A 16406-nucleotide genomic window follows, 5' to 3' on the forward strand; every position below is an offset into this window, starting at 1 on the left:
GCTGAGGGTCTCCTGCTCGGTGCCCGAGAGGTCTGGTTTGGATTCATGACTAGAGAGAGAATAATGCTTTTCCTCCAACTTGCATTTGTGTAACGACGTCTCTGTTCGTGCGCAGTCACTCTGAAAACTTTTTGCAAGCGCTGGACCCCTGAGTTGCACAAACGTCTGTTCTGTCCAACCCATTACAGACGTCTTTGCTTATCTGCAGTGTAGGAAGAGGGCAGGAATGTGAATTGTCCCCTTTCTCTGGAGGGGAAGTGAACTCAGGCACCAGCCTAACAAAGACCCTTTAAAAACCATATTTTAACTATTTGACTCCTGGCTGGGTGAGAAGGTGTTTTGGTTGTGGTTAGAGCTCTTTGAAGCAAAACTCTGTGGGAGTTATGATCTAAATAAATAGATGCAAATAACTATGTACCATCGCCCAAACTTACACCCATGGTCCGTTTCCCTGTGTCTCTAGAACCTCTTGCAAATTCCTTCAGATTAGCGTGGGCAGACGGTGGGCTACCACTCCTAGCTCCATCTCTGCTTTAAATTGTCCCACATCCCTTTTTTCTCCTCTTGCAAAGAACTAAAAGCTCTTCAAAGCACGTGACATTCTTTTCTGGGAGTGGATAATTCAGGCAAATTAACCCACCCTCGTTTGGAGAAATTCTTCTGGTGCAGCTTCGTAGTCCTCTTCTCTGAGATGCTGGGGAGTGTTCCGTTTAGCACACAACGCATGCCTACCCTTGGTTTTGCCTTTACCGTCTTGTGAGGTTTAGTCAGGAATTTTGTAATAATTTTATTGTATTCCCAGGTCTCTTATCTGGCGTTTATTCTTGTTACTCCAGTTGCTACTGGTTTTAGCTTGTACACAGGAAACCGCGGTGCCAATCAGTGTCGTTCCCAAGGTGACAGGAAACCCTGTTTGGTCGGATGTTGATTGTGCTTGTCTTTACTGCTCCACCCATCGCATTTTCTTCCTTTTTGGCTTAAGTTGAGACAAATTAATCAGTGGCCGCCATCTGGTAGACAGTTTTGGTGGTTTTGCAGTGATTCGTCCAGCCGATCTTTTGAAAAGTAACGCACGGCACAAGAAACCGAGGGGAAATATCCATGTTAATATTTAAATGACTCTCAGGCCTAGGATCAGACGAGTCATTGTTGCCCTGGGCACATGAGTAATTTGAGATGTGTGAGTAATCCCCTTGTCTTGTCCAGCAGCGGGTTTGGGTTTTTAAGCGCCGTTTGGTCAGAGGGTGAAACTCCAACGCAGCTTTCCAGTGGCTGATTTCCTCGGCTCCTCTCTGCCTCCGCTTCGTTTCTGTGGTCGACCCTCGCAGGCAGGGTTTCTGTGACCGCTTTGCCGGCTGTCCTAATGTGCAGGCAGAGTGGGACATCTGGGAAAGCGAGGAGATGCACATTAGCTAAACTTGAATGCTCCAATACAACCAAATATATCGCCTTTTCACATTGGCAGGTTGGAAATGCCATGCTAAGGGACAAAGAGAAGAGACCCAGTTTCATTATGAGATTGGGTAAGCAGAATGAGGTGCATTGCATCGCGTGAGTCCTTTGACTAGGACCCCCAGGTACTGATTTCAGTAAAATAAACAACTGATGTGGAAGGGAGCATCCCTAGCAGATATACAGGGGTTTGGAATTTACAGGAAAGGTTGATTTTTCAGCTTTGGGGGCTTTATAGAAGTCTCCTTGAATTCTCCTGCTGATGTCTGAAAAAGGCCAATGCCTCAAATTAAAACAGAAATATTCACCTTTCCTCTTGTTTTGAAATGTATTTCTCACTGATCATGCTATTCCTTCTGGCCAACTGTTCTGCAGGGCAGCCTAAAGCTGAATTTTAGCTGCTCAGTTCCCCTTAATTTAAAACGTTAGGAACAGACACAGAACACAGCTAAAGAAAGAAAAGGAAAACATCAAAGCACGTCCAAAACTGCACTATAAAATATCCAAGAATGTCTTTGAATTGCAGGAAGCCATGGACTGGACAGTACTTACTAAGCATCTAGCTTATATTGTAGCCATCAGGTTAATATTCCAGGCCATGAATCTCTTCTTTGAATGCAATCATAATTTATTTTATTTCTGTGCATTGTCAGGAGAACACTTACAAATTATGACAGTTGACTAATCATACTGCTTCTTTTCGGAAAAAAACAGTTCTGGAAATTCAGCAAATATCTCTTACGCAGTCAGAGGTAGTATGTACAGAAAGCTTAACATTGCTAGCTAGCAGAAATGTCCTTTGTTTGCAAATACACCTTTCCTCAAAGAATACTGCATGTAAATCTGTAGGTCAGACTATTTCTCAGCTCTTGTGGGAAATTCTCTTTAGCATTTTTATCAATATAGTACCTGAGAGCCTCGGTCACAGATCAGGATCCCTCTGTGCAAGGCTCCATATACACACAAAAATGAACTGATCCTCTATCCAAAAAACTTACCATCTCAACATCAGACAAGGTGGTAGATGCGTACAGACAATCAGGCAAGCCTCAGGAAATGCAGACGCAATAGCATCATGGCAGAGATGAGGATGACCAGAGTATGCCATGAGAATGGCTCAGCCCAAGAAATACTGCCCGGAGGCAGTAGCTGATTTCATACGACACTGACATTTCAGCCAGGTTCTCGCTGGAGTTGTTTGTCTGCTTTGATACCATCAGATCCAAGCTGATGCATCAGTTTGGTTTGACTTTGAACCTTCTCTGAGTATGGCCAACATGTTTCAGAAGCTCTTACTATTTTCATAGTAAGGCAAGTGAGGCATTAATTGGTTAAGTGACTGATCCAAGTCGATATTGCAAATCAGTGCCCTGTCTTCATAAAATACCTGGACTCTTGAACCCTTCATTCCGTTCTCTAACTGGTGGAGTCTGTAAGTAACTACAACATTGGTATTTCTTTCTGGGACAGGGACTTCCCTTATGTTCCCTATCAAAGAACATACTTTTGATGCTTAACAAACTGTGTGTATTGTTGTTATTAATTTGTGGTAGCTATAATTATCCCGGTTATGCTAATACTGTGATTCGATAACAGGAGCAAAACAGAACACAGCGACTTCAAATGACCGCTCAAATATGCGATAGGCATCAGAAGGGGAAGTACCGTATATAATTCCCACACAGAAAAATGTCGTTAAGTACAACGTTTCTCTAGGGAAGTCGGTCCCGATGCTTCGGGATGACCAATAGCAGCTCCCTGGAAAGCCGCGCTGCCAGCGAGAGACGGGGCCGGTGCTGGGCAGGAGGCAGCTGAGCCTGCCCCTCTGCCAGGGCTGGCGCTTCCACTTCCCACCGGCCCCCTGGCAGCCACATCTCCCGTCTCTGAGATGTCTCAAATCCTTCCTGAGTTGTAGCAAATTGCACCGGAGGACTGCTGCATAGTCCGGAGGCTTTCCGTTCCTTTCCCTGGATGTGATAGTGGACGTCACAGCCTAGGCTTACAACAAATGATGGAAAACAATCAGAACGGCAGGAAAGCACACAACAGCTAATAAATCCAATTTGCATGGTCTCATTTCACTTTAGACTCTATTTAGCTTGGTTTGCCTCAGTGGATTTGTAGAAGTAGCTGGGAAGAGAATTTGGCCCACAGAGCACAATACTGAATAGGTTTGCGAAAGAAGGCGGCATTGTGAAAAGCAGAAAGCTGGTACTGTAATTAATCCCAAAGGTAATCCTCTGGCTACAGAGAATGCATTTGCAATTTACTGATAAGATTAGAATAACATAAATGTTTTCTGCTTCATCACAAGGATTCTCCCAAATGTAGATGGCCTAAATACCCCTCTAGTTGCCATGTCTAGTGTTTGTTATTGCCTGGCTCCCAGCTACGGCGTTCATTGTCCTGGGACAGTGCCGAGGTCAGAAGGTGGGCTAAGAAAGCTGTCTGAAGGAAAAATCACAGAGGACACCAGACATAAAGATATGGAAGCAAGCTTTGGTTCAGGATGTTCCTAAACTATAGATTGCCAGAAGCTGGAGGGCATACTAAAAATAACAGTGTTAATTAAGTAATCAGTAATTCCTGCTTGATTTGTTCTTGCATTCTTTCCCTAAACCACCTCTTGCTGGCCATTGTTCAAAACAGGATACTGGTCAACCTTTGGTCTTACCTAGTACACCAAATTTACGTTCATATTTCTGTATCACTCCCTTCAATGTATGTTAATCTAACCCATGTTACATCATTAGCTGCATGGAGCCCTGTGCGTTGAGAGTGTTTGTACTAAGATAGATGGGGCGGAGGTCGCGCCGGGAGGCAGTTTAGTTTATCTTTCAGATATGACTTCTCCTTTCTTTTTATTTCATAATGCAATGTGCGTTTAGAGGAGCACTGCTTTTATCAGAGTCCTCACATTTCCCTCCTCTATTCAAATTCACAGAAGTGAATTGAAATCAAGTGATTTAAGTTCCTTCATGCCGTGAATCCTTTGCTAATAGAGAACTATGAATCTGAGGCAATTATAATTATTTCACTCTGAAATTTCGAATCTGTGCTGACTCATTGATGCTGTGTATGAGGAAGAGTAGATCCAGAAAGCCTTCGCTCTGGCCCCTGCCTTCATCTCTGGGCGCAGGTACAGATGGATTTCGCTTCTCTAGAGCCCAGCCTATGCACTCCCCTACAGGAACGTCCCTGATGAAGGCAGGCAGTGGCCAGGGCCGTGGCTTCAAGGGATCTGCTGAGCTCCGTGGAAAGGAGCTCCAGGTCCCTCACCTGCCTGTTCCTCATCAGCCGCTCGGCCCTCAATGGGGCTGTACAGCTTGGCAATAGCTCTTTTAAAGATCTAACTAATCGCTGAAGTGCAAGATAAAGTACACCTTGGTATGCAGACATTTACAGCTGTCTTTTAAAAGCATTCGAGCATTGCTCCATTTCAAATTACAAGCCTAAGTGGATTTCCTAAACTTCATTTTCAAAGGGAATCCAGGCTCTCCGCACATTAATATACTTGTTTGAGCAAGCCTTCCCATAGAAAGCAAGGCTGGAAAGCCAGACTACTACAGTGAATCAAGAAGAAAAAGCTGGGAAGAGAGAAAGGTTTATATACCTGGCTTAGGCGTCAGCTCTGGAAACTTGAGAAGCAGCTAAATGGCAGACCTAAGGGCACATGCGTGGTTCCTGTCTCTAAGAGCCTAAATCCTATCAACTCGTAGTATAACTAACTTAAGCACGTAAGTGACTCTGGAAAAGGGACTGTGCCTTCCAAAGTGTATGAGCTAAAAGGATTTCTGGTCTGTACGGGCAGCCTTGGATGCTTTGTCCGCTGCGAGTGGAGCGGTTTTGCCGGCTCCCTTTGCAGAAGTCTACAGATGGCGCAGCTCGGTTGAGCAATGCTGTGGGTCTGGAGGTTTTACATTCTTCAGGAACTGCTGCTGCTCAGTAATTTCTTCAAAGTGCACTAACAATTCATTTGTCTGCTTAGAAATCTTCTGTGTGACACTTGCAGTAGTTTAAAGATAGTGAAGACCAAGTCAAATAAACAAGGAATGTGCTTTTTTATTATCTTAAGGTTGACAGGGTGTAGTAAGCGCCTCTTTTCCCAGATGTTCCTTCCTGTCTTTCCCAAATGGCAAACTCACCAGGAAAGAACTCATTGTACTGATTAGTCTTCAAGTCACAATAAAAAATAATTTTCTCTTACTGATACTGTCGGAAGATACTGCCCAATTACATTAAGAATACTCCTACCCATGTCTTTTTCCAGGTCAGCTGGTTTTGGTTGAAGACCCAAAAGAGTATTGAAGGACATTAATATGTGAATAGATTATATATTTGCTCGTTTGGATTTAAGGGTTGTAGATTACATTCCTTAGATGAGCAGCAGGTGCAGCATGAAGGTAGAGTTTGTGCTTAAGAGATTAATTAGTATGGAATACATGAAGCTAAATGGATTTATAGATAAGGGTCCTGTTATGGAAAAAAAAAAAAAACCAACACAAACTTTTTTTTCATCTAAAAGCTGAAAAACCTAAGATCAGTCCATTACTTATTTGTTTGCCATAGGGCTGACCAACCAAATAGCAAAAAATCTCAGTTAACCAGGCTTAAAAAAACACTTCCTAGAAGCTATTGCTGTAGTGTTGCACCTCTCCGTTCTCATTTATTAGATCAGTTCTCTTAGATGGGCTATGGTTCTCTGAATACTGCAGGCAAGCACCCTCTGGGCATGCTGTAGTGCTCAGCAAAGGAGCGAGACTTGCGTGTGCTGGGAAAAGTCATCAGGCTTTGCACCTGGACAAGAGATCTAAATGGGAAATGATGGTGCCCGGCTACAGCTCCTCCAAGGTATCATGGAGGTACTTGTGAACTGAAATCATAGAGGGGTAGCTCATACAAGTTTGACAAAAAATATTTTGCAAATTGATTGGGTTTTTTCTAATTTTCAAGCAGAAGATACAGCAGACAGAATATTTGGGGGGTTTTAACAGTTCTTGTTGGCTTACCTTAAATAATGCATCATCAGAGCACATTAAATTGTGCATTTGCTTAAACTCTGCAGCCCTAGCAGCTAATTGTTATTCCTCTCCATTCTCTTTTCCTTTTCCCTATTCTTTTAATCCCTTTTGTTTATATTCATTGTAGCTTGGTTTAAATTAGCGTGTGCATTAATCGGAGAGAGAACAGGTCATCCAGTATGTTTGTGCAACGAGGCCTCCAGTATGAAATAGAGCAATGCTGCAATGCAAGCAGATAATAATAGCAATAAACAAGACTGCATTCAATTAAAGCTCTACTATCTAAAGCAAATTAACCATAAATTAGTAAACATTTATTCAGCTCTTTGAAAAAACAGCTCAAATAAGCACAACAAATTAGCATCTTCATTTATTTTTACCTCTAGAACATTTAACTCAGTTTTCACTCAAGCTGAAAACACATATATGTGAATACGAATCAGAAATAGAGCTTTATGTTACCATCCAAGTTTTATTGGGGAGAGAAGTTTGCGTGACAAAACGCAATTTGATTGTAGAAATAATCTACAGGAAAAGATGGGAGGTTGTATAAGCTTTGCATTTTTGAACAGTCAGTTCCCGTAGCCGAGCGGCGTAGCCTTATCGAGGGCAGAACAGGAGTGAATTGGCAGTACATTAGAAAGCATGATTAAAAGAGGGAAAGTTGAAACTACTCTCATGTCAGCTGTTTTCCTCTACAGGATATTGAGCCATTCCTGTCCTAACCAGATACTGATTGCTTAAAACTTAGTCCAGAAGTACTTGTCAAAACCGTTTCCTCAGTTCATTTTGACATGCTGAGCTGTGAGTAGATCCTGAGAATTGTTTGCAATTTAGTGCTAGAGGTATTGGCCTGCTCTCGCTCGCGGCTGTGGGAACAAGATCAGACCCTCTGGAGAGAACATGAAGTGCCTCCACTTTCCAGAAAAGCTATTTAAACTTTAGAGCTGAGGCTCCTCATCGGTTTCTGTGGACTCAGAGGTGCTGCCAGGAGGTTTCTTGTGGGTAGGAAGCAGCAGAGGATTGGAAGTCTTGCCTCGCAGCAGCCATATATCCCTCTTCTTCTCCTTTCAGTGGGCACACAGCTTGGTGTCGTCACTTCCAGACCCCCTCCTCAGAGTGACAGGCAGGAAGCATCAGTTTTTCAAGTGACAAATAAGTGGGAAAAAATAATAATGCAACACCGGAATACTCCGAGGAGAGCGTTGATAGAGCAACTGTGAGCAGAAACGGCAGATGTTCTTTCCAAGAAGGTGCATAGGATCAGCATACTTCATCCCATTGCCTTCCTCATAGTCCTGAGCTTACATATCTTCCACCTCTGGCTTTCTGGTGATAGGTATTACCTTCAGTGTTATATCCCAATTACTGCCTCTGCACTGTAAATGAGGCACTCTGGTCGGTGGGAGGCAGAGTAGAAATATTATAAATATCAGTTATATTAACAACTGAATTGCTAAGCATGCTTGTGGAAACATTGGGCTAGTATCTACCTATCTGTCCAGGATCTCCTCTCTGGAGAGGAGGAATCAGAGCCAGAGGAAGGTTAATTTGTGAGAGGAATAAGGCTTTGGAAGTGAGGCCAGCAGCCTACAGAAAAAGAGAGGTCCACTGTTCCTAGAAATGATAGGAGGTAATAGGTAACTTCTGGTGTTTTAAGTAGCACTGGTATGTCAGGGGATAGCAGGAGAGGGGGGAAGATCAAGGTTTGACCACCTGCACACCAAAGTGCTGAAGGTGGAACTCTGGTCCTGCATTTTCTATTTTCATGCATAGTAAAGTTGCTGCAAAATGACCAAACATGAGCTGAGTGGAATAGGTCCTTCAAGGTATCGGGCTGTATCAATTTAGACTCGCCATAATGCCTGTTACCCTTTAATGCAAAGTAAATCAGACATTTTATATTCATAGTTACAGATTTTCTATCAAAATCAGTTTGTATTCCTCTGCTGTTGTTTTTTAAAGTAAATGATTGACATAAATAATGCTGAATCTTGAAATCAGTAGAAGAGTAATTTCCTTTAGAGAAGAGTACCTGTGAAAATTGATTGCAAAATGACTTAAGGTAACCTGAGAAATGATACAGATATAGGGAACCTTGGGTTTTAGTCCTGCTTCTAACACTAATTCTTCTTTGGCCTGGTTAGTTGGTCGATTGCAGCTGCTGATTTTTGAGTACTTCAGTTTGGGTGTGATGTAGGTTTTGTTTGCTTAAAAGTGTCCATAACCCCGGGTCTGAGTGGGTTCCTAAAAGCTGCAGCACTTGTTCAAGTGGCAACCAACGGCAACCCAGAATTGTCAGCAAGCAAAGCAGAGATCATTTAGGAAACTTGAGTTATCATCATGGATCTGCCAAGCATAGCATCTGTATAACGATGCTTCATAGGGCACCTAGGAGTGTAAAAATAAAAAAGTACATTATATGCAGTAAGTACTATGTGCAAATAGTTATTCATTAGGATGACATTCACAGAGTTACATAATGATTTTTTAGTTAATTTTTTTTCTCAAACTAATACTGATGATATTGATTGGCCTTTGTTGAAAGTAGGAGTAAATAAGAGGATAATTACATTAATGGGTATTGTATATTATCAGTTATGGGGTTTCTATCAGAATATTCTCTAATATGTGCTGCAGCACAACAGAAAAACGGAAACTTATGAGCTCTACATTTCCAAGAAAAGAATGTAGACCTAGGAAAAAATTAATCTTCTTTTTTCAAGTTTGGTGCTCAATAATGGAGTTTTACCACATGCTTAGAAGACTTGTTTGAGATAGTATGCTGATGGCCCAAAAAAACGCGAGAGGTTACCGCACCCATTAATGTAACCATGCTTGCATTCAGCCCTACTTTCCCAAGACATCCAGTAACATAAGCAGTACGAGGTGATGATATATATTTTAGGCTAGCACGTACAGAGCAAGAATCATATATAAGCATTTGTGAAAAACACATAAACCATTCTTATGCTTGTTAGAAGCAACTATTTAACAATACTGTGAATGTTACTTTAAAATTTATTGAATTATACTTCACTTCAAATAAGAGTTATCTTTTAACCTTCTGAGGACTGACTGTAATGGATATTATAAATCTGGATTTGTGAAGAAATGTCTCAGTCATATGTTAGAAGACGTACGTTACTGTTTGCCCAAGGCTGGATGAAAATGGCAGTATGTTTAGTCCTTTGCAAAGATTATTTTAACCCCTCTGTATTTCTGCTCTTCTACTTTTTCTTTTTTCAACATTGATTTTTCTTGAAGAAGTCAATGGGAGTTATGCAGTATCCTATTTTTATTTACTTTATATCAAAATACAGGATTAATAACAACAAAAACATTAAGTCCTTTTCTGATTTACTGTGCTTTTCACACCCCACCGCAGCTTTACGTATCACATTTGTTCGTCTACGTGACCGTGTTTTCTCTTAGCTACTTTGCTAAAAGCAGCAGGAAAGATGAGACCTATATTTTTTCCATTGTCCTTTTTTACAAATGTGTATTTTTTTTCTTTTGAATTACTCTGCTGAAACACAACACCAGATAAGCAGGTGAAGCCTGGCCCGGGTAAGGTAGTAAGTGGTGGAAACCACGTGCCCGATTGATTGTGGTCTCCCAGTGCAATTGCAGCAGTGCAGAACCCGCCTGAATTCGGTGCATTTGGCTGATGAGATGGACCCGCAAGGGAAGAGACTCAGGACCCACGGCTAGACCTGGTCTGTGAGCACGAGAGACATAAAGCGCAGCGGGGAACCGCGGGGTTTTTCCCGTCATCCCCGCAGTAAAACCCGGGGAGAGTAGCCCTGCGGAGCGTCTCCCGGTACAAGCGGGATCCGAGGACCCCAAGCGAACTCCCTCCCCAGCAGCGGCAGCCAGCGCCGCTCTTCCCGCTAATTAATGGCTTCCTTCCACCGGCACGGCGGACGCAGATCCCGCCTGGGCCGCGCAGAAGCTCGGCAGCGGGACGGAGGACCGAGGGTGCAGAAGGAAGAGCCTCCCACGTCTGCAATGCCGGGGTCGGAGGGCAATGGCTCTTGGAGGGCAGCAGCCGTCACCGCTGCTTCCAAAACCGCTGGAGAGAATGAAAAGCCGAGGACCGGGAATCTGGGCGTTGCATTTTTTCAGGAGTGCTGAATAAACATGGGAACGTGTATTTAAAGAAATTGCCCAGCTTAAATAAACAACTGGGAAAATGTGTCGGGTAATTGGATTTTCATAATCGCCAGCTATGGCTTAATTTTAGGGTCAGGGAAGACCTGGAAATGACCTCATTGATGATTAATAGGCTTTAGTAACCTGGTGGCCCTCCGAGGTGGACAGGTGGAGCTTCCTTTTTAGAGTTTTCAAACAAACATTGCATTAATCTTTTTTTTTTTTTTTTAATCATGATCTGTAATAAAATCTGCTTCTGTAAATGTATTATTAAAAATACTCCAGTGGATTCTTATCGCTGGACTTGTTCCTATTACCGAACTGAAAAGAAGCCTGTGAGTATGTAATAAGACCCCCCTCAGGGATACTAGACAATACACAGACAGACACAAGTGGTTTCCTGATTGCACTTATTCACGTACCCAGTGATGAGGTGGCTGTCCCAGCTGGTGAAACTTCGGAAGAGTTAGTCTCATGCTGATTTTAATGTAATGTTGTCACGAATGTTTACAATTCCTCAGATTCCTCACATGATGCTCTTCCCCATCAAGACACAACCTCGAGGGGATGCTGAGGCAGGTGTATCACAACAGAATCTTCTCTAATTTGGCTCAGACTATTAACATGGGGAACATAAAAAATATAAAGTTATTTAGAAGGTAAAAAAGGGTTGTAAATATTCAGAAATAAGGGAAAACCCTTGTGTATGGCTCCTTCACTCTAATTTGAAATGGAAAGATACCTGTATGTAGTCAGGAGAGATATATATATATCTCTCCAAGAAAAATTAGTTGTCTGACTTGAAGTGTTGCTGGTGTGATTGTGATTTATTTATTCAAAACTTATTGGAGACAAGGGGTAGTTACCAAAAATGGGCTTTGTTTTAGGTGGTACCTCCTTGTTGCTCCGTGGCCAGCCTTGTGCAGTCCCTCCAATAAGGTGGGAAAAGGTGGGCTCACCACCTAACCTCTTTCCACTCAGCTAGTAAAAGAGAAGAGAATTCTGGCTTTCCACTCTTTTCTACAGAAGGTGAAGAATTTAACTGTTGGAGAGGCATAGAGAATCCCAGGAATCCAGAGCAGGACCTGAGACTATAAGCATCTCTTATTAGGACACACACGTGCATGATGGGTTCAGGCCCTCCTTCATCTTTCAAGACAAGGCAATATGTCCTGTTTTCAGCCCTATTCCTCAGCACGGTCTTGAATGCAGTAAAGAAGTCTGTGTGATTAATGTTAATATTGGCAATAGTTAGTATTGCTAATGTAAACATTATTAGAATCTTTTTATTAACTGAAGCACGCTTCTTCAAAAGTTTTCTTTGAGATGCCTGTTTCTATGGAAGAACTACCCTTAGAGCTATTATCTGTTGTATATCCTCTTACGGACTTTCTGAAAAGACTGCTATCCTTTAGGTAATAATTTTCTGTCCTATATTCAGTTTTTATTCAACATGTAGCTTTTAATGTGTTAAATACGCGGCTAAAAACTATTTCTTCTTTCCAGAGTAAGTTATTTGATTCTCAACACCGGTATTCGTCAATAATCACCATAAATGGTAAAAGCTGTAAACTCAAAGTTATAATTAGAACAGGTATATTTTTTTTGTTGTTGTTAAAAAGGAAATAGCCTTTTTGCCAAGACAGTCAGTTATAACAATGTAAAAGCCAAAGAAAATATTAACATTTTCACGGCACTTTGTTAATGAACAATGCAAATGCTTTTCCTCTATATTAGGAAATCTCAGTAGGTTCTCCCAGAAGTATGTCTGGGTCTAAATCGCTACCCATTTCTCAACCAAAGGTAGCCTAAACAGTTTTGGAGAGGTTCATTGCACACCTCTTCTGTGGATTTCTGGACTGTTTCCAAAAGATTGGATTTGCGATATACGCCCTCGGAGCCACCTGTTTGAAGGACTGCCTTTTTCCACGGAATCAATTGCTAGTCGTGGTCAGAAGAGGTGCTTTCGCAGGAGGGGTTTTGTGAGAAAGCGGTCTAACGGGATGTTTTCCGTGGAGCTGGGGGTCCGGTTTCTCCCGCAGCGGGGGCAGCCCCCGAGGAGCCGGGATGGCTACGGGAGCCGGGACCCTCCCGCAGGGTCCGGCAGAGAGCGGCCGCCGCGGCCGGCTCGCGGCATGCCCGGCTCCCAGGCTGTCACGGCTCTGGATTTGGGTACGAGCCCTGGTACCGCCGGCCGGGGCTTCGCTACGGTGCAGGGGGTGTAGCGAGACACGGAGCTCTACTGGTAGCCTGTGCATGTATCAGTTACTAGTCGTTTCTGCTCAGGATGCTACTTCGCTTCTGCCTACCTCCTAGCAAAATTAGCAGAATCGTACCCCGCCTACTTCGCTCTGCCAACAGAAATTGTCCCCATCTACCCCGGGAGGCAGCCAGCTGCCTGCGGCCGCCTCGGCTCCATCCTGCCTCTCCCACCTCTGCTTCTGCCGCTGACTCACCGTTACCATCTGCGGGCCTGGGCAGCAAAGCTCTTGCTGTCACCCACCCATCGCCTAACCTGAAATAGGTTTATGGACACTATGGCACAATGTGAGACTCACCGATTCCATCGGGTGGTCTTGTCTCTCGGCCGTTGTTGCTTTGCGTTCGGCTAGGTGACGGGCGAGTGAGTGAAGTCATTTCTATTCGTGCAGACTGACATGATAGAAATGGTTTCATTTAAAATAAGATTACTGAAGGATCTGCTGACATGTACAAGAGGAAGGGAGGTGCACTGAAGTTGTGTCAACAAAAAAAAGGTGTTATGTTCGTACGGTTACAAAGAAAGCAATAAACCCTAAGAGTACTTATCCGGGTGGCAGAAGAAGTTCAGAAAACAGAACAGCAACACCAGCACTAGGTAAGGAGTCCCAGTGTCTGAAAAGACAAGTAATTTGCTCAAATATGTGTGCATACAAATACCTGTGGGCCACCGATAAATAATGAAAGGGCAGTAAAAACCAAGTATTAACACAAGCAACTTCTGCTGCAGACTAAAGTATTCCCCCAAAACTAACAGCACTTGCCTCACAGATACTACCTGATGATGCCTGTATGACATTTATAATAATATGTGGCATTACTGTAAAAGGGACAGTTGTATCTTAACAACATCCCAGCGTCCAGCGTGGTGTGCAGTCACACTCACCCAGCGGCAGTTCTCCTGCCAATAAGAAATGCACCCAACCACGCAGAGTTCTAGCAGGAAAAGTGGAGACACCAGATAATGGATTAACCAGTAAATGGTTAATCACTGGCATACGTGCTTTTAAAAACGGCCAAGGTGTAGAGTTGTATTCTGATCTAGCAGATCTATTAGGAAAGACTTGAGACAGAGATCTTACGTTGTGGTTGTATATATCTGAGCATGGTAGAGCAACTAAGAGCTTGAAGAGCTCCCCTTTAAGCATACATTAACGGAGAGACAATAATGTGCAGAGGTAGGAGTGAAAGTTGCGTGGTCATATCTCTATATGTGCATAGCTGCTTGGTAAATGTTAGAGATGTTTACACTGAGCTGGGCACCTGTAGCCCAGTTCAGACAGCTGAATCTTACAGTCTTATAGTACTGATTTCTGATTAGGAAACACAAAAACTTTGATTAATGCCTACAAATGTGTGTTTAGTCATCACAATTCACAGAGCGTGGATTTATTGCAATCAGTATGCCTAAAGTTAACGGTTGAGTAGATAACATTTGATTGATGGGTTGAAACTATGAAAAAAAACAGGTTTTTTTAAGTGTTGTTTGGAGAAAGTGACAAAAAGAGTAGTGCTTGTACCAAGCACGCAGAAGCGTGCTTTATGTGTATTTTCATGGCTCAAAGGTGTTGTTGAGGCTCAAAGGTGTTGTTGAATCCAATTTTCTTTTCCTGTAGAAATGTGAAATGTTGATGAATTTGATTGTCCTGCAAGAGACGTTTGGCATTTCCAAATAACCCCTCTAAGTCTGTGACCATTCTTCCTCCTGGGATTCAGCTCATTTATTGTGGTTTATTGCCTCTCCCTTCTCTCCCACCTAACATGAGACATTGTCCGCTGTCTTGGTAGTCATGATGTTTGCACTGCCTTTCCACCTATTTCTGCTGATTTTATCACTTTTCCCCCCTCCTTTCTGTATATGCAATTTGAGTAGATTCTTAAACATATAGCTGACATAACCGTGAATTTATTTCCAGGTTGTTATATGTATCAGTTAGAAATGTGTCCTCCCTTTTTCTTTTTTTTTTGTGAAACATTTCTTCCTTACTAAGATACCACTTTCACATTTGACATCTGTAACGATTAAGTAGCATATAGGGAGCAGTTTCGACTTCAAAGAATAATCCAAATAGTTGCTCCCTAGCACACTGTTCTTGCATCCGTTGTTAGATTCAGGAACTAGGATAAGATGTAAAATCTTGGTTTTCTGGCCAGCCAGTGCTTCCAGTGAAACCTGTCTTGCAGTCGTTGCATACCCAAATCTCCCAGTGACTATACAGAAAGCCAGGGTGCATAAATAACTCAGGATCAGCTGCAAGAGTATGGGACTTACAGTAACACTGATATAATTGTTTTAATTATTTTCTAACGCAGACGAGGATCCAATGTCTCGCTGACTTTGGATATGAGCAGTTTGGGAAGTGTTGAACCTTTCGTCGCTGTGCCAACCCCACGAGAAAAAGTAGCGATGGAATACCTACAGTCAGCCGGCCGCATCCTGACACGGCAGCAGCTTCAAGACGCAGTTGCATGTTCTCATTTACTTCAAACAGAGTTCATGGTGAGTTTAACAACAAGCTTTAAATGAGGATTTTTGACATCACTGGCACAACAGGAACTGTGGGGAAAAAATAATCGGGCAACACTTCAATGTCAAGGTACAAATCATTTCCGAAGGGCAGATTAGATAGTTTCAAGGTGGTGTTTTATGTTTATGCACTAAAGACAGATAAGAAGTCAGTTATATCCATGGATAACACAGATTCCTCTTGGTTTGAAGTCCCATTCATAGATGGGATTAATGTCGTATTAGAGCTACAATACAAACAGCAGGACTGTAACACTGTGACAGTTTCAAAGAGATCATAAAGGCTATGATGACAGAAAACACAGTAATAATTGGAGATTTTGTTTATTCCCATGTAATCGTCACATATGTTTGCAATTTGAAGACTAAATTTTTAGTCACTATAAGTGACTTTTTGGAGCAGACAGTCAGTCCAAAATATCTTTAACAAGCACTCCATACAGCAAGCCTAATATACTCAAAGACCAAAACACCTGAAGTGTCCTACAAGTGTATTTACTATTAAAAAGGGTAAGAATCTAAAATTAAGACAGTGGCCAGGTAGAAACAAGTCAGAGCAGAAAAACTCAGTTAGGGAAAACACATTATTATGTACTACTTTAAGAAGACCTGAAAAAGACTGCTATTACAAAACAGCCAGGTGAAAGAGGCTATCGGAAATAAGGAGACACTCTTTACAAGGGAAGTAGAACAGAGCATAGAATGAAGCCAACTGAATGTGAAAGCTGAAAAAGGCAGGCCAAAAAAGGCTTTGAATTAAAAAAAAAATAAAATCATAACTTCATTTTTAAATAGATCAAAAGCACAAAGCTTAGCGAAGAGTACGAGGATCAATAGGTGATCAAAAGGGTAGAAAAGGGATTTGGTGAAGCTGAAGCAGTAGGAAGTGACTCCATTATTTGCATCTGTGTTGACCATAGAAGAACTTAGGGAATTTCCTACCTCTGTGGCAGGAGTAGATTCAATCAGGTCACTGGAGGATCTGTCTGATA

At 42.4% G+C, this 16406-nt stretch overlaps 1 protein-coding gene across 4 annotated transcripts in view; it reads left to right on the forward strand.

Annotated features, from left to right (window-relative positions):
* PTPRR (protein tyrosine phosphatase receptor type R) overlaps positions 1–16406 on the forward strand; it is a 154757-nt gene that overhangs the window by 102828 nt on the left and 35523 nt on the right. For all 4 annotated transcript variants that reach the window (XM_030003009.2, XM_030003010.2, XM_030003012.2 and 1 more), the window contains one exon: positions 15201–15387. In XM_030003009.2, coding sequence (XP_029858869.1) covers positions 15201–15387 — 187 coding nt within the window. The remainder of the gene's footprint in view (positions 1–15200; positions 15388–16406) is intronic.

Source organism: Aquila chrysaetos, chromosome 26, assembly GCF_900496995.4.
Source record: "Aquila chrysaetos chrysaetos chromosome 26, bAquChr1.4, whole genome shotgun sequence".
Taxonomy (NCBI): domain Eukaryota; kingdom Metazoa; phylum Chordata; class Aves; order Accipitriformes; family Accipitridae; genus Aquila; species Aquila chrysaetos.